This window comes from Dunckerocampus dactyliophorus, chromosome 5, assembly GCF_027744805.1.
Source record: "Dunckerocampus dactyliophorus isolate RoL2022-P2 chromosome 5, RoL_Ddac_1.1, whole genome shotgun sequence".
NCBI classification, from domain to species: domain Eukaryota; kingdom Metazoa; phylum Chordata; class Actinopteri; order Syngnathiformes; family Syngnathidae; genus Dunckerocampus; species Dunckerocampus dactyliophorus.
Window position 1 is genome coordinate 7,096,433 of NC_072823.1, and position 22,143 is coordinate 7,118,575.

Sequence of the window (22,143 nt, forward strand, 5' to 3'; positions counted from 1 at the left end):
CCCCCCAACCTAATTTTCCAAAAATGACAGCTTTATTTTGTTTTGTTTCTCATAAAATTACGTCTTTTTAAAAGTAAAATGTTTTCTTTAATATTTCAACTCCATGCAACTAAAAAGACATTTTTTTTCCTTGTAAGGTTTATTCTTGTAAAATCGTGACTTTTTCTTCTTCGAATATGACGTTGATGTTAGAATGTTAGATTCTCTCAGTATTTTGACTTTATTCTCGTAAAACTACAACTGTTTTTTTTCCATTTCTGCCGTTGTTTTTTTTTAAATTCTCCAACTATTTCAACGTTCTTCTTGTACATCTTCTCATAATTCGGACTTTATTCTAGGACTGTCAAAAACAGCATGTTAACGCTGGTAACTAATGTCAAGCCATACCTCTCTTTTATGACGGCAGATGGAAGCACAGTGTAGCATCTCCACACAGTCACACAATGTCTCACGCTCTTTTAGAACTTTATTCTTACCTGAACACATCAACAGCAGTGCAATTCCAACATCTCCAACTCCCAAAACACGTCTCTCGTCCTCCTCGGAACGACACTTCCTTGTTGTCACGAGACTGCCGCGAGATGCATTCAGTGACACTCCGAAAATCACAAGAATGTCTTAATAATGCTCATGAGTGGTCTAAATAAACAGAAAGACAAAGAAAAATATATTCTTATAACTCACTAACCTAACTCTTACTAAGGAATTACAATCTGATGCATTTAAGTATGCTCGGAAATCCCAGAAAATACCCACCCATCCATCCTTCTATGCCGCTTTTCCTCACTCGGGTCACGGGTATGCCGGAGCCTATCATTACATTTCCACAAAACGTGAATTCAACTTAAATTAACTCTTCATGGCTCGTAATAACACGGCTAAAGTGTTCAAATGTTGTGCTATTGAGGAGACTAGTGTGAGGCAAATCCATTTCCAGACATGTGTGCCATCTTTTAGTCATCTTTTAGCTTAATTTATCTTTTTTTGTTCATAAAACAGTAAAAATGGGCATATTTCACACATAGTTGCAAATGGTGATTAATCATAATTTCAAAACTGATTAATTTGATTAAAATGTTTATTCATTTGACAGACCTAATACCCGTAGTATTTTCACTTTATTCTCATAACTTTTTTTCAACCTAATTGTCCAAAAATGACAACTTTATTCGTTGTTTTGTTTCTCATAACGTTACAACTCTTAAAAATGTCTTTTCTCTTAAATATTTTAACTTTCTACTGCTAAAATGTTTTTTTTCCGTCCTAAGATTAAAAGATTGCTTTCCTAAAAGTAAGACTTGTTCTCATTAGATTATTTCCATCAGGGTATGGAAGCATGTGACATTGAGCACCATTTAAGGCTAGCAAGAAAAATCAATGACGCTGTTGTTTGAATAAAATCAATAACAGAAAGACTTGAGATGTCATAATGATGAGTATCACTGGAATTCCCCTCCCCAGCCTGAAATAGCAAGAAAAAGGCGAAGGAGAAGCAGCGTTTGTATTTTGTCATGTCTGTATTTTGTCTCATTTTCACAAAACATTTACAGGAGAAGGAAAAGCCTTTCAATAGAACCTGAGGTATTTTTAGCATCAAGCAGCCTATCAGGATTTTCTTTCCAAAAACTCATCAGTGTTCTTCCATGTTGCTATTTACAATAATAATAATAATAATAATAATGATAATAATAATTCAAGAACAACAGATTTAGCAAATGGGACAGCCTGCATCATATTTGTTACATAATATTATAAATAATGCTGACAACAATTTAAAAAGACATGGAGGGATTCAATGATTGAGCCGCGGGCAAACAAAAGAACCGAGCGGAACTTGCATCATAAAGAAAAGGGTCAAAAGACAAGATGATGAATAAATAAGCATCTCGCACCAGGAGAGCAACATTTGCACTTCTTCCACCTCAGAGTGTTGTGCTGATGTGCTGGGCTTGGCTCATTCAAAGATCCCCTGAGAAGGAAAGAAAAAGGTGTGTGTGTGTGTGTGTGTGTGTGTGTGTGTGTGTGTGTGTGTGTGTGTGTGTGTGTGTAAAAATAAGTCCATACAGCAGGGGTGTCCAAACTTTTCCCCTTTGAGGGCCACATAGTGAAAAATTTTCCTGTTAATATTGTGACTTATTCTTGTAAAATTAAAGTCTTTTCCATTTTCTTTTCATAATTCTGACGTTATTCCCACATTGACTTTATTATAACTTTACCCACACCCAAATTTTACAAAAACTCGTGGTTTTGTCATAATATTACGACATTCTCGTAAAATGACGACTTTTTCTCGTTAGAGTACTACAGTACTTTTTCCTCTGAAAATTTTGACTTTATTCTTGTAAAATTACTGCTGATTTCTCTTTTTCTGCTCTTTTTGTTACAACGTGCCGCGGGCCGCATTTTGGACACCCATGGCATACAGTGAAGGATGTGTGTTGCGTGGGAACTGACTTAAAGAGGGTCACTGATCCAAAACGGTGCATATGTTTTGCATAAAGTTGTCGTTATGCAAGCCCCCGCGACATGCAGAAAAATGTTAATGTGTTAAAGCCATACGTTGAGGATGTCACTAGTGTCGTCTGCATCGTCCCCACAATGTGTAGCAGAAAGCCCAAAAGTGCATTTCCAAGTCATACATCACTCTCCCCGAAGAAAGGAACAGCACATATATTGCTTGCTTGAATTTCTGTGTATTCGTATGTGTTTATAAATACCGTACAGCAAATAAGAATCATTCAACAAAAGAAAAAGAAAATAAATCCACAAACATTATATTATTTCTCATTACCAGAATGAACAATAAATTAAAACAACAAAAAAAGTCCATTAAAATTGCTATACATATATATTTATATTGTATGATATAGGATTCTGCTGTCAGCCTTTCATGGTGCATGCTCAGTGGGGACCACAAGTGGTGACAAGGAGCAATGGCAGGGAGGGGCTGTTAACACCAGAAACAGGAGCGTCAGAAAGGACACGCTGTGCTTTAGGGTCACTGGTTGGAGTAGGGCTGGGCGGGGAACAAGTAGCGTGGATGTGCCTCGTGCAATCAAGGCCTCTGCTAGTGTTGACCATGCTGCGATGAGGGCAACTTGGGCTGAGCTTTTTGAGGCTGTTGGACACCAACAAGGTGGTGGACGCTTTGGGGGTTCAGATCACGAGTTATTACACCCACTGGAACTACGACTACACTTGACCACAGGCAGGCAGTTTGTGTCTGAGTTGTTCTCCAAGATAAGGATGGAGGGTGACGCGCTCTCTGGGCTCTTTCGTGTGTCGAGCGCCTCAGAGGTTAGGAGTACCTGCGGCCCTAGCTCTCCTGCGCTTAGAGAGTTCAAGAAGGTTGTGTTGTGGTAAGCAGCACACGTCAGACATTGTCTCTGGCCAGCTGTGTCTGCTCGTTAAGCGCTTTGCTCAGTCCATCTCTCAGCTGGGAGTCCTGAATGCTGCCGAGGCAGAAAGAGACCCGTCTAAGCAGGTCTCTTTTGTTGTCTATTATGTGTCAGGATACCTCAATGATCTCAAGGCTCCCAGAGAAACTGGACTGTTTTCCAATCTTCCCCAGTTCTTCTCGAGAACGCGTGTCTGAGATGCCTTCCTCGAATTCCATCTGACAGCTGCGGCGCTTGAACTGCTTCTCCGAGGCCGAGCCGCTGCCGTTCGCGGCGTTGGACACGGTCACTGCGGACGACGACGTGAAGTCCCGCTTGTCTCGCTGTGGCGCCGGCGGCTTCTCTTTAGGTTTGTCCCGTAACCGCACTCCCTCGCTGCATCCGAACGCCACGTACGCCGAGCTGCTCCCGAATCTCACAGAAGACTCGCTTCTCCCACCATCCACTCCACTGCCGAGCTCCATCTCGCCCCCCTCCTCCGGCCCAAAGTGCCAGGGGACATCGGTGGTGGGGGTGACAGGAGTAACAGGGGTGGTGGCCTGGACGGTGTCTCTATGTTTGGTCCACATGGCCTCAGATCCCATGGAGGGCAGTGACAGAAGCAGGGAACCCTTTAGGTTCTCATCCATGCTTGGGCTCTTATGGTCCAGAGACAGGCTGAGGGACTGGGGCGGATGTTGTTGGAAATGGACTGGTGAACTTCCAGAGATGTGCTTGGGTTTTCTTCTGGGTCTGGATGACGAACAACCAGGCCGATGGACTCCTTCGCTTACTCCATGCCCCAAACCTCCAACACTGCCCGTGCTGCCAGGTGAGGGGAAGGGAGAGTCAGAGGAGCAAGGACTGGTCAGGATGGGAGACTGGGAGCAGACACCGTTGGAGGTGCCCGTTCCTGGACTGTCCAGTTTGCACAGCTTGGGGACGTCTTCAGAGTGTGTTGGTGCCATGCCAGCAGAATGTGGACTGTTAGGGGAGTACACAGATTTAATGTCCAGAGAGAAGGAGCGTTTCAGACGGTTGGTGTCCATGATCCTGTCTGCAGAGAGGTGCAAGCCATTGAAGCCTTGCTGGAGGGACGAGGGTAACGCTATCTTGGGTTCTGGTGGGTTTTGTGGCTCTGTCACTGATGAGTCATAGTTGCCCTGGTGACCGTTCATCTCAAAACACGAGTTGACTCCATTAAGCTCAGAGCTGAGCTTGGAGTTGCCTTCGGAGATCTTGTCGTCGGCGCTTGAAGTCAAAGCTTGGAGTAGTCGCAACCCTTTCTCAAATTCCAGCAGCTGGCCCAGGAAGTTAAAGTTTGGGGATATGGATGGCCTTCGGTCCTTCACAAACCTGTCAGAAGCAAGAACAGTTTGATCGTATTAAAAGAGGCAAATGGTTTTAGTTTCTTAGCAGCGCGGAGCAGAGTACAATTTTGATGACTTTGGACTCGACAATATCATCAAAGGCTCGGGACTTGACTATGACTTTAGTCTGATGACTTGAAAATAGAGATTTTCAGTAAAAAGTGTCCCAATTCAAAGTATTCAACTAACTAGACCTCTATTTCAAGCAAGACACCACATTTTCAACACAGACCCTGCCTCGTAGAAGCGGCAGTCTGCTGGAGAGTGGCAGTGATTAACACCGAGACGTGTCAACATGCTACCGAGAATAATTTCATTTGCATTCGCAAATTATGAGGTTTATGAGCTTTGGGTAGTGACCGAAAGGACGAGATCGCGGGTACAAGCGGATGAAATGGGTGGCTAGGCTCTCCCTTAAAGATGAGGTGCAAAGCACTGTCGTCTGCGAGTAACGCGGAGTAGAACCGCTGCTCCTCCGCATTGAGAGGAGCCAGATGTGGTGGCTCGGGTATCTGGTCAAGATGCCTTTCTGACTGGTAGGAGTCCTCAGGGAAGACCCAGGACACGTTGGAGAGGCTATGTCTCTCAACTGGCCTGGAAACACCTCGGGATCCACCGGGAGGAGCCGGACGAAGTAGCCGGGGAGAGGGAAGTCTAGGCTCACTTGCGACTCGACCTCAGATAAGCGGAAGAAGAGGGATGGATGGAAATTACGTGGACTTGACATTTTATTTGGCAAACACTAATCGGTGCTTATGACTTGTAAGGAATCAAAAATTTAAAGTCTATGACTTTGGACTTGACTTGACCTGTCTTGTCTTGACTTGAGACTTGTCTTGGACTTGCATGTCTTTCGCCCCCCCCACCTCTGCTTAGCAACAAGTCAAATAAACTCCATTTTGGGTGTGAACTATTTTAACGGTTTGGCTACAGTCTGCATAATCCTGCTCCACACGACAAGGTACAGCCTTTTGTACATAACCACTGGCAGCAGACACCTTTCCCAGTTCTCATAGACGAGGGGGTGGTGCCGCAACATTTCTTACAACAGTCAGTTGACACCGTAGCTCAGCTGGAAGGGAAGAGCAAGGTTACCTGTAGGCATCATCTGATGACAGGCCCATTGTCTTCATGATGTATGCAATGGCGATGGTTGCCGAGCGCGAGATTCCGGCCAGGCAGTGCACAATGACTCTGCAGTTTGACACCTTAGCTTTGTCTGTGGGAGGAAGTGAACGGGTAAGTCCAAGTACACCACCAATACAGTCAACGCCATCAGCACAAAGTCTGGTGACAAACAACTCCTATTGAAAGAAAGCTGACATTTCCTGGAAGACGATAGGTCATCTGAACGCACGTTTTACACCTGACGCTATTGTTAGCTGCGCTAACGGCTGTGGCAATGTCAGAATGTGCTACTAGATAGCTTGGCATTCTTTCACAGCTAACTTCAGATTAATTCACTTGATTGTAAGAGTATGGGTGGGCGGATTGAAGCAAATATCGAAGGGTGGTAGTACTATTCAATTGATACCAGCGGGATTAAATCAATATTTTACAGACCTCTTTTACGTTTATTTTCCCCAATACCTGTTTTTTTTTTGTTGTATACATACAGTATATCTTGACATATATATGTATGTATATGTTTATATCAGGGGTGTCCAAAGTGCAAAGTGTTACAAATGTTACAATAAAGTCGTAAATTCACAAGAAAAAACTTGTAATATTACGAGAACAAAGTCGTAAAGATACGGGAATAAAATCGTAAATTTATGAGAAAAAAACTTGTAACTTTATGTTACAGGCATTGCCTGAGACAGCTATGAAAAAGGGGGACTTATGGGACCTTTGGCCTTGGGCATGTGGAGGGAACATGGTAAGGAAGGCGGAAGTGAGAAGGGCTGGACATGCTAATCGGTTAGTGCTCAACTGCTCTGTTTCGCTGCCACGTTATAAATAAAAGCTTGCCTGAAGCAAGAGGAACGTTTCCTTCCCTCCTGAAGAGCTATGCTCTATTTTCCCTCCGACACGTAACATTACGACTTTATTCTCGTAAATCTACGACTTTTTTCTCGTAAATGTACAACTTTGTCCTCGTAATATTACGATTTATTTTCTCGTGAACGTATGACTTCATTCTCGTAAATGTATGACTTTATCCTGCTAAATTTCTGATATTATTCTCATAAAGTTATGACTTTATTCTCGTATATTTACTTTATCCTCATAAATGTACGACTTTATTGTTGTCAATTTACGACTTTTTTTCTTGTAAATTTACGACTTTATTCTCGCATTTCTCTTTATTCTCTGTCGTTATCAAAATTAGAACAAAATTTGCAGTATCGCCCACCCCTACTTGAGTAAAACTTCCAGCCGTGCACATTTTAAACTGGCCAAGCACATTTCCTTCCTGCTTACCGATGAATTCATTGGTTTTGTCCAGCCAAGGAAGCAACTTCTCGCAGTAGTTGTCGTTCACTGGGATGCGCATGAAGTGGCTCTCGCTGATGAAGTCTGGCTTGGGGCAGGTGTTGCTGGCATTCAGCACATACGTAATACCATTCTGAACCATCAGATCCTGCAGAGACAATCAAGATGACATTAGTACAGGCTTGCTTCTGTTCTCATATCAACATTGCTGGGCTGCACTACAAGTCCACCAACCTTATTGAGGACATCTTTTTGTGAACCCAGGTAGAGGTGCGGCAGGATGCGAGTGGGCCCGACGTTAGCCACAGGCAAGCAGGGCTGGGACAAGCTCATAGGAAGAGCAGTGGCTGGCTTCCCTTCACACAGGCCGGGGAAGCAGGAGGAGAAAGCAGCAAAGCCTCCTGCAGAAAGAATCAGTCAACAATCAGTTCCTTGCTCTCATGGTTTTCAACACTCAAGTCATACAACATAAGGGGATTTTTGCAAGGTCTCTTAAGTAAAAAAAAACAAAAAAAAACTGCACCATTAGCAGAGTAAACAAACGATTTGTAGACGTTCAGAGGTGATCCTGCGCTACAATGTCTGGGTCCAGAGAAGAGGCTCCCTTGTTCTTCTGTGTGAGGTTAACTGCAGGGTGGCCAGGAATGTGCTTGTCTGGCCCTTTAAGAGGCAGGCGGCTCCACTTTTGGCATATGTGTATATATATGTGTGTGTGTGTGTGTGTGTGTGTGTGTGTGTGTGGCTCTGTTTCCTGCATGAGCTCATGTCCTGCAGAAGTGCATTGCGTCAGGCTGGGGGAATGAGAGAGGCCACAGGTGCAGGGGCCAGGACAGAGGCCCAGTAACATCCCGCTGACAAGCGCACAGTGTGACCCTTGCCCGTGCACGCACACACACACACACACTAAAGAGTCAAAACTGAAAACATGATCACATAATCTTACTCTTCACTCTCAATGACTCACAATAGTTTGGTGCAAGACACCGTCCTGTTCCAACACACACTCATCATTACTCTGCAGCCCTGTGGTTGTATAACTACAGTGTGGGGGCCAAGGGGAAGAGGTGGGTGTGTGTGTGTTTGTGTGTATATTGTGTGGGTAATGACCTCACAGACGACTGCAGAGAAAAAGAGGGGGCTGCTTCAAGGAACTCTCGAGGCTCGGTGGAAAGATTAGTTCTTAATCTGGTTTCAGGCCTGCCTGACCCAATCTGGGCCGGCATGCGAAAATGCACGCGTGCACACACATGCACGTCGGCAGAGTGAGAGTGAGCGAGACATGACATCACTGTACAAATGTAGCACACACAGCACAGTGCTGGTTTAAATGCAAACCCTGCTGCTAAGCGCCGTGTCAGCAGGACTCATTGTGACAAATAAACAGGTAAGCAGAAAGAATCAAAAAGGTGTCAACAAGGGCAAACTTCAACTTGGGGGGGCGGGGCGGGGCTCCTCACGATTAAGTGCTACAAGGGGAGTGCAATGTGAATCTCTTGTCAGTCTGCTGCTATTAATGGCAACCACAGGAGGGATGACATCAGTGCTCCTCCGGGCAGGGAGTGAGGAGATGGATGGATGCCCAACAACAAACGATAAGATAAGCACTAATACCTCTTCAAAGTATACGGATAGGTGTGTAAATATGACAACATGCATAATGTATGTGGCCTCCAGAAATGGTAGCTTTATAGCAGGGGTGTCCAAACTCTTTCCAGCAAGGGCCACATAATGAAAAATTATATTTAGTCAAGTAACACATGAAGATATGCTAAGAAGCTATATACTGTATTTTTTTTTTAAATGCATCTCAGCTTTGCTTTTTTTGTCAGCTACTTCACTCTTTTTTCCCCATCATTGCTCTTTTTTTCCCCAAATATTTCAACTTTCTTCTCAAATTTTCCAAATAACCTAATTTTCCAAAAATTACAACTTTATTTCCTTTTGTTAGTTTGTCATATTATTACTTTAAAAAAAACCTTTACTTTCCTCATAATAGTACGAGTTTATTCTTGACACCATTTGGGGCATTTTTTCTTCGTTGAATACAATTTTTTTCTCTTAATATTTTGACTTAATTCTCGTAAAATTACAGCTGCCATTTCTGCCATTTTTTTCCCTCGTAATTATAACTTTATTCCTATAATATTTCCACTTGACTCTCGTAACTTTTTTCACAGCCTAATTGTCCAAAAATGACAACTTTATTCATTGTTTTGATTGTTTTTCATAACATTATGACTTTTAAACAGTAACATCTATTTTTAATATTATGCTACTAAAGTGATTTTTCCTCATAATATTCCCATGTTATTGTCTTAATGTGTAATAATATGACTTCATTCTTGTAACATCATAACTTTTTCAGCAACCTAATTTTCCAAAAGTTACAGCTTTATTGTGTTTTGTTTGTTTCTCGTAGTCCTGTGACTTAAAAAAAAACATATTTTTTCTTTAATATTTCTTTTCATGCTACTAAAATGATGTTATAATATTACAATGTCGTTCCTGTAAAATTACTTTAAATAACTACCTAATACGGTGACTTTTTCCTTTATTCCTGCTGATTTTTCCATTTTTGCTGTTATTTTTTTTTTACGTATTGTTAAATTGTTACATTTTCATTTTATAATGTGCTGCGAGCCAATTAAAAAAACAGCCAGGGTCCACAAATGGCCTCCGGGCTGCACTGTGGACACCCATCATTTGTATTGTGCAGACGCTGTGTCGTCCTGTTTTAGTGATCCTATGGGTGCTAATTGATAACAGATGAAGGTGAGTTCTTGGAAGGGATTTCCTCCTGCACGCGTGTTACGTATAGCCTGCACTGCAATGGAATGCGGAGACAGCTTAAGTCACAGGAACACAGCAACCATTTCCCTTTCTGCTTGAGAACATTGTTGGAGAGTTCGTTAGAAGTACACAAGACAGGACGTTCCACCGTGGACGCAGAGTGTTTGTTCAACAGCGACATGCGTGGGGAGAAAGTTTGTGTGTGTTTGCATGTGTGTGTGTGTGTGTGTGTGTGTGTGTGTGAGAGGGGGGGAAGTGAGCAACACATGAATGGACACACTCTTCCAAAAATATTCTTGTGATTACAATTAAATATCTGTCTGGACTGATGGGAGCCTTTATAGTAGCTGAGCTCATCCTGTGTTGGATGAACATTACAAAGCACAGGTCGGCCAGTGTGGGACTCAAAAGAATGAGCGACAGTTACTGGAATGTAACGCCTCAAGTCAGAGATAACCGACCGACCTGGAGCCCGTGTTGTTTTAAAGGGCCGTTGCATTACGTCAACGCAATTGCAGACACCTCCCTGCTTGTCAAAGCTTTTCACTGCCAATGCTAATAGGTGTTAGTCACACACAGAGATAGCACGTTATTCTCACCCGGTCACATGACCTCCCCCTCCAGAGTCGTTGTGACAAGCGGGAAGGACAGTGGTGACAGTTGGCTCACGGTTTCCCCCTTGTGTGTAGTCGGGATACTATGAAAACACTACGCCAGGGGTGTCCAAAGTGCAAACCCACGGCACATTCCAAAAATATAATTTAACAAGAAACCTAAAAAAAAACAAAAAAAAACACAACAACAAAAGCAGAAAAAAACAAGCGCCAAAAAGTCCTAATTTTACAAAAATAACGTAATATTAAGAGGAAAAATAACATTTTTGTAGCATGAAGTTTAAATATTAAAGGAAAACTATGTTTTCTTTTGTTTTTTTAAAGTCGTAATATTATGAGACACAAACAAAACCAAAAAAAGTTGTCATTTCTGGAAAATTTGAGTGCAGATAAAGTAGAATATTACAATAATAAAGTCAAATATTATGGGAACAACGTCCTAAATTCACAAGAGTAAGTCAAAATATAACGGGAATAAATTCACAATTACGAGAAGGAAATTAGAGAAAGAGAAGAAATAAATAAAATAGCTGGAAAAGTAAGAAATGAAGAAAAAAAAACAAACAAACCCGTAATATTACGAGTAAAAATAATGTCATTGTAGTAGCATAAAGATGACTTATTAAGGAAAAAACAAGTTATTTTTAGAAGTATTTTATAAGTATTATAAGTCACAACAACCAAAAAAAAGTGGCAAATTTGGTTGGGGGAAAAGTTATAATATAATGGGAATAAAGTCATAACATGATGAGAAAAAAATTACAAAGATTATTTCAGAAGGAAGTTGAAAAATTTGGAAAATAAAAAACAAAACAGCAAAAATGGGGGAAAAAAGCAAAGAGCAAAGTTGATACTAATTATAGGCTTTTTCTTGTATTTTTCTTGAGCTATATACAATATAACTTCTTAGCACTGGCAAAGTTGCATCCTTTCATTTTTCGCTATGTGGCCCTTGCTGGAAAACGTTTGGACACCCCTGGACTACAGTGTGCAAAGAGCACAAGCAACGCGCTGACCCCCCACAAGCACACAAACCCACACAGAGGCATGTGTTACTGTACGTATGTAACCATCCTGATCTCAGAGCACTAAGCAAACACACAAACAGAACACGACTCATAATGAGGTCATTGAAAATACCCTGTGACACACACACACACACACACACACACACACCCAGCTGTCTCTGCACATGACATCAGAAGGTCAAGTGGCAAGGATGAGTTCATCGCCAGTGTGCTATGATAATAAGCCAAGCATGACATGTTTCTACTTTACACATGAACACATACTTGTGTTGCACACTACCCACTACATTTATAAGCACTCAAAGCGTCTGTGAAAGGAAAGAAATACCGCTTAGCCTTTTCTTTTTCCACTTTATAGTCATCTCGTACATCTGGAAAATAAACACGGGACGTGACGAGCCAAACTGTGAACACACCAGGTCTAAAAAGGCAAGTATGGATCCGGGAAAGAGGGCACTGTGTCGCCAGCGGTGACTTCCTTTTTCCGTTGAACGCGGCCCATTTCATCACTTATGCAACTGCTTATTGACTCCCCGCCCTCCCTCGCTCCCCCTTTTCCCTCTGCCTTTTCCTCATCTATCATTTCTTAAAACAGGGTTCCTCTTGCTACACGGCAGTCGTTTGTATCAGCAGATGTTTGGATGGGGATTCACGCAGTTTTGTGAATCGATGCAGAGTGTTGAATGCTAGAGTGAAGCCCACAGAGCATTTTGGCCTGAAATGCACACCATGTGTCTGGCTGTTATGCTTAATGGGCTGTTACATCATCACTCCCACTGCTACAATTGACTGCTTTATCAATACAAGCAAACCCCCTCTCCTCTCTCGTTCAAGTCTATAGCTTTCAGTCGCCTGTCAATGGAGACTACACACACACACACACACACACACACACACACAAACCTCCACAGCCTGCAGGCATTGATTTGCCTGAATGGCCACCCCACACCCCTCCACAGCACTCCTCTGAGGTTCATATCAGGGGAGACATGACGCCATCCTGTGTGCCCCTCCAGCTGTCCCCACAACCCCATGAGGGTACATTAGCATTTCAATGTCACCCCCAACGACCCCCCTAAACATGACATCATTGCACACATGTCCCACTCAGCTCAACAAAGACATGGGATGAGTGTGTGTGTGTGTGTTTTAGAGGGCAGAGTGTGCGGTTGGTGTCCAATTGTGTTAGAACAGAGATTGACAGTCCATAGGGTGATGTCATCGCTTTTCAAGCAGGCGAGGCGTCATGTCGAGGCTGTATCATTTTGTAACAGCGATCCTGTCGTTATTCTTCTGTCTTAGTGTCAGTGTCATAAAGTGCTGTTTCAGCACTACCATCTTATATAGGATGATGTAACTTCATCGCAAGGACATCAAATAACCCAGCAGCTAACAAACACGGTACATGCACATGGGCACACACATACAAAAAAAAAAAATGGTGAGAGGCTTTGCTAACAACTTTAAATCTCTTCCGATGAGTGTTTTAATGTGACATGTAAAGCAAGAGTGTCCAAAGTGCAGCCCTGGGGCCATTTGTGGCCCACGGCACATTCTAAAAATGTCCTATAACAAGTAAAAAAAACTAAAAATAAAAAGTCATAATTACGATGGAAAATTTAAAAAAAATGCAAAAGTGGGGGGAAAAAGGTTTGCACTAATAATACAGTAGCTATAATAATAATTTTCACTTATATGACAAAGCTGAAATGCAGTTTGTTCTTGAAACATAGCCAACTTCTTAGCATATCTACACGTGTTGCTTTACAAAATATCAAAGTGGCAAAGTGACGTAATCCTTCCATTTCTCACTATGTGGCCCTCGCTGGAAAAAGTTTGGACACCCCTGGTGTAGAGCAATCCCGTGCTGGATGGTGTGCATTCCCTCATGGCTCTGTGTGAAAAGGCCTTGTGTTTGACACCTGCAGTGCACGCTGCACACATAAAGATAACATAATCTCCGCAAATGTTCTGAAAAGACACAGAGGGTAAGCAAAGACAGCAAGAAAAGCCAAGAAGAAAAAGAATGGCCCCTTTGAGACAGTTTTACATCTCAATGACCGCAGGCTAGAAGAGCATGAGTACTATGTCAAACCGCGGGTCACAGCTCTCATTCTCCTCCCTCAATCCTTTTCCTTTCCTCTCTTTACTCTTCATTGCATCTCATCTTCATGATGTCACCATTTTAATCCCCCTCCTCCTTCCTTTCGCATCTCTAAACAGCACAACGGTGCAGACAAAAAGGCGAGAAAAGTGTTGACAGGTTTAGCAGGATCTTCTCAATGAGCCATATCACATACCAGAACTCATCCAGAACATTTCCTTGTACTTCACTTGCATTCCTGCATGTGCTATTACTGTCTTCAGAGCAAAACCATCATCAACGGTCATCATAAACCACATTTACACATGCATGGTAGCTCTGAAAGCACAGCACAGTAGGACAAGTAGGCCCTCATTCAATGAAAAGACACTTCTCTTGTGTCCAGGTAGGTACACACCTCGTAGCTCTCTCCCCTTCTTCATGCGGCGGACCCTGATCTTCAGCCTCATGTCTGTTTCCTGCAGGTCCGGCCAGAAACGGTCCTCTGCTGGAGATATCACCACATCTAGAGGCATCCCCCAGAACACACTCTGGCTTGTGTGCGCACACACACACACACACCGATGGAAAGGCTCTGGCTGCTTTTGCAGGGATGGAGCAACCCCTCGCTCGACAAAAAAAAAGCCTCCTCCTAATAGAGCTGCTGGACGGAAGTATGCAAAAATCCCAAACTGCTCAACTTGAGAGTCCACACTGGTTAAGTGAGCTGTTCCAGGGCCTTGGAAATGAACCTCAGCGACTGGCAAGAAAAATAAAGGCTCCTCAAACTAGTCCACATGTGGCCAAAATCCCACACGAAGGCGAAAATCCCAGAAATGCTCTCAGATAAATATTTAGTGATTGTGAGGTTTTGTTAAGAATGGCGGTCACTGAGAGAGAGCACAACTGCTGCAGCTGTATTCTGCCCACAGCTGCTCTGACAGCGTCTGCGTGTCTTAGCGAGGGCTCTCTCTTTCTCAGTGACTCCACAGCAAGAAGAGCAGCTCACTATTGTTGTGCTGCTCCACTCTCCCCATCTCCCATTCGCTCACTCGCTAGCGTACACTCCTCCCTCTCCACTCCCACTCTGCTCTACCCGATCGCTCTCTCTACAAACGACGGATGACGCCGCCGCCGCTCGCTCTCTTTAAGCTCGGAGGGTGAATGAGCTCATTTGCCGTGAGGCCAGACTCTGCCCTCCCCTCCTTCTCTGCTAGCTCCCTTGTACACTCCCTCTCCAGTGGAGCCAGCGCGCCGTCATAGCTAATGTCCAAGGCATGTAACCACATTCCTTAGTCAGCCAACAAATATGCGGCCACCTCAGGGGCCGAGCTGCAGAGTAGGCCTCTATCGGGGAAGGTTGGGGCTAATAGGTACTTCAGTAGATATACACTATTCTAGAACTTAACTCGGGGGTGCCCAAACTTTCCCCAGCGAGGTCCACATAGTGGAAATGAAAGGATGCAAGGGCCACTTTGATATATACAGTATGCTAAGAAGTTATATATATTTCAAGAAAAAACTGCATCTCAGCTTGCTTTTTGACATACTATAGTTGAAAAAGCCTATTATTAGTGTCAACTTCACTCTTTTTTGCTCTTTTTTCCCCCATTTTTGCTGTTTTTTTTAGTGCATTTTTCTAAATATTTCAACTTTCTTCTCAGTCTTAAATAAATTAAATAAGTAAATTTCTTCTCCTAATATTATGACTTTATTCCCATAACATTTTGAGAGATTTCCATAATATTACAACTTTTCGCCCATCCTAATTTTCCAAAAATTACAACTTTATTTTGTTGTTTCTCATAATATTGCAACTTTTAATAAACAACATATTTTTTCTTTAATATTTCAACTCAACTATGCTACAAAAATGACATCTTTTTCCTCATAATATTATGAGTTTATTCATGTAAAATCACAACTTTTTTTCTCGTTATAATACAACTTTTTTTCCTCATAATTTTTTTTTTTCAATTTCTGTTTTTTTTTTTTTATTTCCCAACTATTTCAACTTTCTTCTTGAAAATTTTCTTTGTGTCGTGCCGTTATTCCCATAATATCTTGCCTTTATTCTTGTATCTTTTTGTAAATAGATTATGACTTTATACCCATAATAATCGCTGGCCGGCTAGTAGCTAGCCAGTGTGGTGTGGCGGGGTGTCACTACGCCAGTAACATAGTTCTTTGGCGTAACAATGTTAATAACAATAACAATGTCGTTGTAGATTGGTTAATATGCAGGTCACATTAAGCAAATGGAGCGTTTTTTTTCCAGAAGGCTTTATAGGCGGAATAGGTGTGTCCCATTACGTGCATTCTTAGCTGCCTCTTTTATCTGTTTTTATATCTTTAGAACGCACAATGGGCTAAATTCCATCAAAGTGCAGTTTCCCTTTAAGTGATGAGACTGTATGGCTCTATGCAGGTGCCAGTTAAAATCTTTTATGTGTCATTTTAACTTTGTTTTTGAAGTACTGAACTGTGAAACTATGACAGACATCATGAGCATTTAAGATGATGCGTTTAAGGACAGGAATGCATGTGCATGTGAATGTGTGTAACGTCACCGTCCTGCCTGTCCACAGTCCCATCTTGTGTGGTTTTGTCTTTGAGGATGAAAATGTGGAAGAAAAGTTACATCAGGCTAAAGGGTAGGAAAAACAGGCCAAAGCAGATGAGAGAGGAGAAGAAATAGAAGTCTAGAGGTGAAGATCCAACAAGTTTGTGGTGTGTGTGACGGGCCACAGACGCTCTGTACTTTACTATGGAATGACAAACATGTAGGCCACAAGTTCAGCGATCGGTGGGGAAAAGCAGCAAATTCCATTACAGAATGAACTCGACTGCTTCTTAGTTTTTGTTGTCAAATCAGAAATGTATCAGAAAGAATGGGATGGTGTATTCTATGTACATTTTCTATACATGATTTTTAAATTAAGTCAACATGTTGAAAAAAATCAATCAAGTCTAGACAGATGCTTCAGCCTCAGGTTGAGATGTCACGCTCCACTGGTCAGATGGGCGTCAGGACATGGGGTCATTGCCCAATGAGTCCAGCACCAAAGATAAAGGCAGAGAAGCTTATAAAAGATGGTAGACGGAGTGTGATAAAATAGGTCACTTGGTGGTCATGAGCTTTGTACGAATGCGCTTGACATGTTAACAACGACGTGCAAGCTTGCACTGCATTATGTTTAACCTACACTTGTGTGGACGCATAGTGTTGAAAAACCTGTACAGGTACCAAAACGCTTCCCTTTCCAGAGACGAGACATCCCCGATCATCCCCCTTCCTGGGGTTAATCAGACACGGCTCACTTGTTCGAAGAATGTCTCCGTCTGATCACTCATCAGAGCTACCCATCCCTCTTCTGACACCAATTGTGCCTCCTTTAGCAAAGAAAAATAAGTAGAAAGAGGAAGAGATGGCCAGGTAGATAATAGATTGTCACTCACTGGTACACAGTCATCCCTCGCCACTTCGCGGTTCGAACATCACTCCCTCACTCTATCACAGTTTTTCATGGCTGACTATGGCCTATTATTAGTCAAAAACTATAAAGAAACAAGTCATATGTAATATTCTACACTTGTCACTAGGAATCAGTAATGTTACATTGATGAGGCATGACCTTACATTACATTACCTTAACTTGCACTGCATGGAGTCAGCCATGGATGCAGAGTTCGGACAGTCGCTCCAAATGATTGCCAGTCATAGATGTGACATGGTGAAAAAAAGTTCTCCTCCCATTCAGTGTGGAAGTGGGAAGTTTTTGACTTCTTACTTTGTCCTTCTTCCCCACTCAAGTTTCAAACCCTTTAAGTTTAGAAGAAATAAATTGGAGGCTAACTAGTTAGCGCAATAGCTTGCTATGTTTAAAGCAGCGGCTGTCTCGTGTGTCCCTGCAGAGATCACGTAGCCTGCGTGTAAGAGTTGCACAGTGTGGTGTGAACAAAGATAGCGGTGTCCATTATTTTGCAGATGTACGTGTATGTCAGATCCATGTCACAAACATCATAGTGAGGATGGATGATAGGCTGATCTTTTTTTTAATGCCATGCGATCGACCCACACTATACTCGAGATACTACAACAACAAGGACCTTTCCCAATGCTAACGTGTGAGTTATTATCTTATTATCGCTGATCATGTCTACCATAGTAGGTAATATGAGTGTAAAGGTGACCAAAGACATGTTATTTCATGTCTACATGGCTCTAAATAATGTTAAAAACTGTATTTAGAAGGTCATAAACAGGTTTTCTATGCTGTAACTGAAAATGTTGCATTTATTAATCCTATTTCGCAGAAATTCACTTCCCACGGTCGGGTCTGAAACCAATTAACCGCAACAAACAAAGGAAGACTGTATTTGTATTCATTTTAAAGAGAACTCTACCACAATTACTGCACAGAACCCCCTGATGCTGTATTGAGACTGACAAATGTTCCTAATGTGACATCATGTCCATTTTCTTCCAAACCCTCTTGGTGTCCTCAGAAGGGTAACATGGTTGAGAATAGTAGGTGTGCTAATTGGGGGATTACAGCCGGAGATATAGCAAATGGCAGCCGGGCCGTTTTATTCCCTGCTGTGACGAAAATAGGTGGTACTGCCCCCCACACCCCCACCCCCGTCCTCCTCCGATGGATATCAGAGGACAACACATATAAACACGGTGCTACCACTGAGCACATAACACTTGTGGACATTGAGTTTAATGTGTTGTTTTGAATACTACAAATATACGCAATATACTGTGACTTACGTGCGGACATGATCATCATTTCTCAGGGCATTAAATCAACCTCAATTGGGGTGTTCAGATCGTCTTAGAAGACGTTTTGCCTGTCATTTGTTTCTTTGTTTGTTTGTTGTTTTACTAGTCGTTCGAAGAGACATCAGCTTCAGTGATTTATGGTCAGCTGAATATTCAAGACATGGACCCTGTGACAGCATCATATGAACTCATCCTGCATTTCTTTTTTCGACGTAACCAGGGCGTTAACACATTAAAACTTGAATATATTTGGCCAGCGCATGCCCTCCCTGCCGAGACAGGCAGCGACAGGAGTGTCATCCAACACCACAGATCATCTGTCAGGCTAGCACAGGAAGGGACGATGTCATTCTCCGGATAGCGGGGGTTAGGGTGATGAGGACTATGAGTTAATTGGCTTGTGTGTGTGTGTGTGTGTGTGTGTGTGTGTGTGTGTATGCATGTATGAATAAGTGTGTGTTTGATCCATGTTAGCAGGGAAGAAACAAGCGGAGACAAATAAATTGGGGTGTCCAGGATTAGGGAGGGGTTAGGTAGACAATAAATAAAAGCCCAATAAATACATGCATCAGTGCATCTTTGCACTAGTGTGAGTCTCTTTATGTGCAAGCTGTGTGTGCGCACGTTTGTGTGTGTGTGTGTGTGTGTGTGTTGATAGTGGTGGTTGTCAGGGGATCAGTAACAAGACTGCTCTTACAATGATGTAATGCCTACAGGAGGACGCAGCTGCCATGCCAAGGGGTTGAGGTAGTTACTGGGGAAGGGGGAGGAATGGAGAAATTGAATGAGGGGGAGGCGTGCTGATTGGCAGATGGGTGGAGGGAGATGATAACTGATCTGGTCATCCCACAGGGGACATTAGTGATGCAGTGCGTAATCATGTTTGTATGTGTGAGGGTGATCAAGCGCCAATAGTATTTGTGTCCTGTCCCGTCTCCCGTGTAGCGATGAAGCTTCTTCCCTTGTTTGATTGGCGTCAGGTATTTAGATATATCACTTTTCTAAAACCCCCCTCTTACCCAATGGCTATGAAGAAGGCACAGAAGGCCGTCATCAGTCAAAAATGGATGGGTCAAGTGCAGGTTAACATTCATTCAGTCAGTCATTTCTATTTCAATCGCTGGAATGACAGAGTCAGACAACCAATAACACCTACGATAATTCAGGGACCCAACCCTTCAACTAAAGACACTAAATAATAAGTACAGTCAGTACGACTAATACAGTATGACACAAACATCAATTTTCACAAAGTCTGCTGCCTCAGTTTTTATGATGGAAATTTGCATATACTCCAGAATGTCATGAAGAGTGATAAGATGAATGGCAATTAACTGCAAAGTCAAAATAAACTTAATCCCCCCCACCCCCCAAAAAAACATTCCAATGCATTTCAGCCCTGCCACAAAATTCTCCGGTTAACATAGGTGAGTGTGTTGACAAAGACAAAGGCTGTAGATGACTGTCATCCTGTCTGAGTGAGAATAACAGACTGGAAGCTCTAAAAAGGACGGTGTTGCTTGAAATCTTTGTTTTTCGCCTGTTAACCATGATTACCAGCAAGGAAATGTGCAGTCATCATTGCTTAGCACAAAAAGTGCTTCACAGGCAAGGGTATGGCTTCTTGTAGGATGGCACGTAAAGAAACCATTTATCAGATTATCCAGAACTTCCAAGGAGAAAAGTTCAATTGCTGTTAAAAAAAAAAAAGGCTACAGGGCGCCCAAGAAAGTCCAGCAAGCGTCTGGACTGTCTCCGAAAGCTGATTTATCTGCGGGATTGGGGCACCACTAGTGCAGTGCTTGCTCAGGAATGGTAGCAGGCAGGCATGAGTGCATCTGTTCGTACAGTGAGGCAAAGACTCGGTGTCAAGAAAGGCGCAAAGAAGCCACTTGTCTCCAGGAAAACGTCGACAGACTGGCATTTTGGAAAAGATATGGTATTGGACTCCTGAAGACTGTGGTAAAAACATTTTCTCTTATGAATCATTCATGTGTGGGGTTGCTTCTCAGGGAGAATTAGTATGAATGAATGTATAAAGAATGGCACCAAAACAACCTCTGAAAGCAACTTCTCCCAACCATCCAAGAACAGTTTAGTGACGAACAATGCCTTTTGAAAAGGCAAAGCAAGCTACTTAACCCACCCTGGAGGAGCTCAGCAACCACAATTACTGGTACAGTACCACTGCAAAGAAATTGCCTCACAAAGATGTTCACTCTCGCACAAAAACACACACCAACCGAAGAAGACTATAGGCTATCAACCCCACTGGCGGGGGGGTTTCAGGAGCATATGGGCCTCATAAATCGTACATCAATCAAGATCTCAGTTGGAGCCATTAAGCAGAGTCTGCACGTGTGTAGAGAGAAGGAAGCTCTGGGACTCAATACTGGCCACCACAGTATAAACCAAGTACTGACAGAATGCAGAAACTGTGTGCATAAAATGCTGATCTAGGATAGACTTGAACACTGAAGCTTACCCCTCTCTCAGTATGTGTAGTATATAATAGAACCTCCACACACACACGATCTAGCAGCATAATACCACATAGCACTCATAGAGGGGAGCTGACAGCACATCAATGTGGTTTAGACTGATGGGAGCTTATGTCTCTACAGCATGAAGCCTGACATGCAGGTCCCAGATCATTTCAGTATTAATTATCATTATCTACCCTCAACACAGCAGGCTGGTTCACAGCAAACCCCAAGCATGTGCTCCTTTGCTGTTTACACACAGATAGACGGGGACCTGGTTGGGCTCAGTCTGCATCGTAACAAACTCTCTTCATAATAACTTACTTTATGTGGGCCTGTAGCCAAAATGTGTAAACCTTTGCCACAATAATTCTTATTTTATAAGTAAGCAGCATGACTGAAAATTTATATATTTATATCTCCAACTTCTGATCACTCACTGTCCCACACGGCTCTGATGTGAGTGGATTTTAACAGCGAAAAGTGAAAAGAATCTGCACCTTTATGTCAGTGTGCACCGCAATTGTTCCCCTCGTCAACTTCCTTGAAAATAGGTGGCTTTTGGTTTTTTGGTATGCAGTCATCCCGCGCTATATCCCCGTTTGAACATCATGCCTCACTCTAGCATGGTCTTTTTAAAATGAATAAATGTTTGTTGTTTTGTGGTTGAATATGGCCTATTATTGGTAAAAACACTGATTTCAATCCCATAGCATTTTGACTTAACTTGATTTTAAAACAACTTTATTCTTAGTTTTAACATTGCCAACATTTTTGAGAAAATGATATTTTTTTCCTCATACTAATACGATGTTAAGCTTAATTTTTTTGTTGTTGTACTGTTACAATTTTTTCTATTTATATTATGACTTTATTCTAATATTTCTACTTTGTTGTCATAAAATTACTGCTCTTTTTCCAATTCTCTTGGTGTTTTTTTTAGTTTTCTTGCTTAGTTGTATTTTTAAAATGAGCCGAGGGCCGATAAAAAAATCAGCAACAAGCTGTAAATGGCCCTCAGGCCACACTTTGGACATCACTGGTCTATGTTATGTATTATTTATGACAAAAATGTTGTATTTTCTATCATTATGTCAACTATATTGGGTAATACAAGTGTAAAGGTAACTATAGAGGCGTTATTTTATACAGGGCTCTAATAATGTAAAAAAA

General features: G+C 42.3%; 1 protein-coding gene across 4 annotated transcripts in view; it reads right to left on the reverse strand.

Annotated features, from left to right (window-relative positions):
* Nucleotides 1-1,482: 1,482 nt before the first annotated feature.
* Nucleotides 1,483-22,143, reverse strand: part of dusp8a (dual specificity phosphatase 8a) — a 60,652-nt gene continuing 39,991 nt past the window's right edge. For 3 of the 4 annotated variants that reach the window (XM_054775671.1, XM_054775670.1, XM_054775672.1), the window contains exons 4-7: nucleotides 7,418-7,584; nucleotides 7,172-7,331; nucleotides 5,843-5,966; nucleotides 1,483-4,733 (exon numbers count right to left, since the gene is read on the reverse strand). In XM_054775671.1, the coding sequence (XP_054631646.1) occupies nucleotides 3,509-4,733; nucleotides 5,843-5,966; nucleotides 7,172-7,331; nucleotides 7,418-7,584 (1,676 nt within the window). In that variant the 3' untranslated portion in view covers nucleotides 1,483-3,508. Of the gene's footprint in view, nucleotides 4,734-5,842; nucleotides 5,967-7,171; nucleotides 7,332-7,417; nucleotides 7,585-14,116; nucleotides 18,328-22,143 lie in introns of those variants that run through there. The other variant, XM_054775674.1, reaches the window with a different exon arrangement.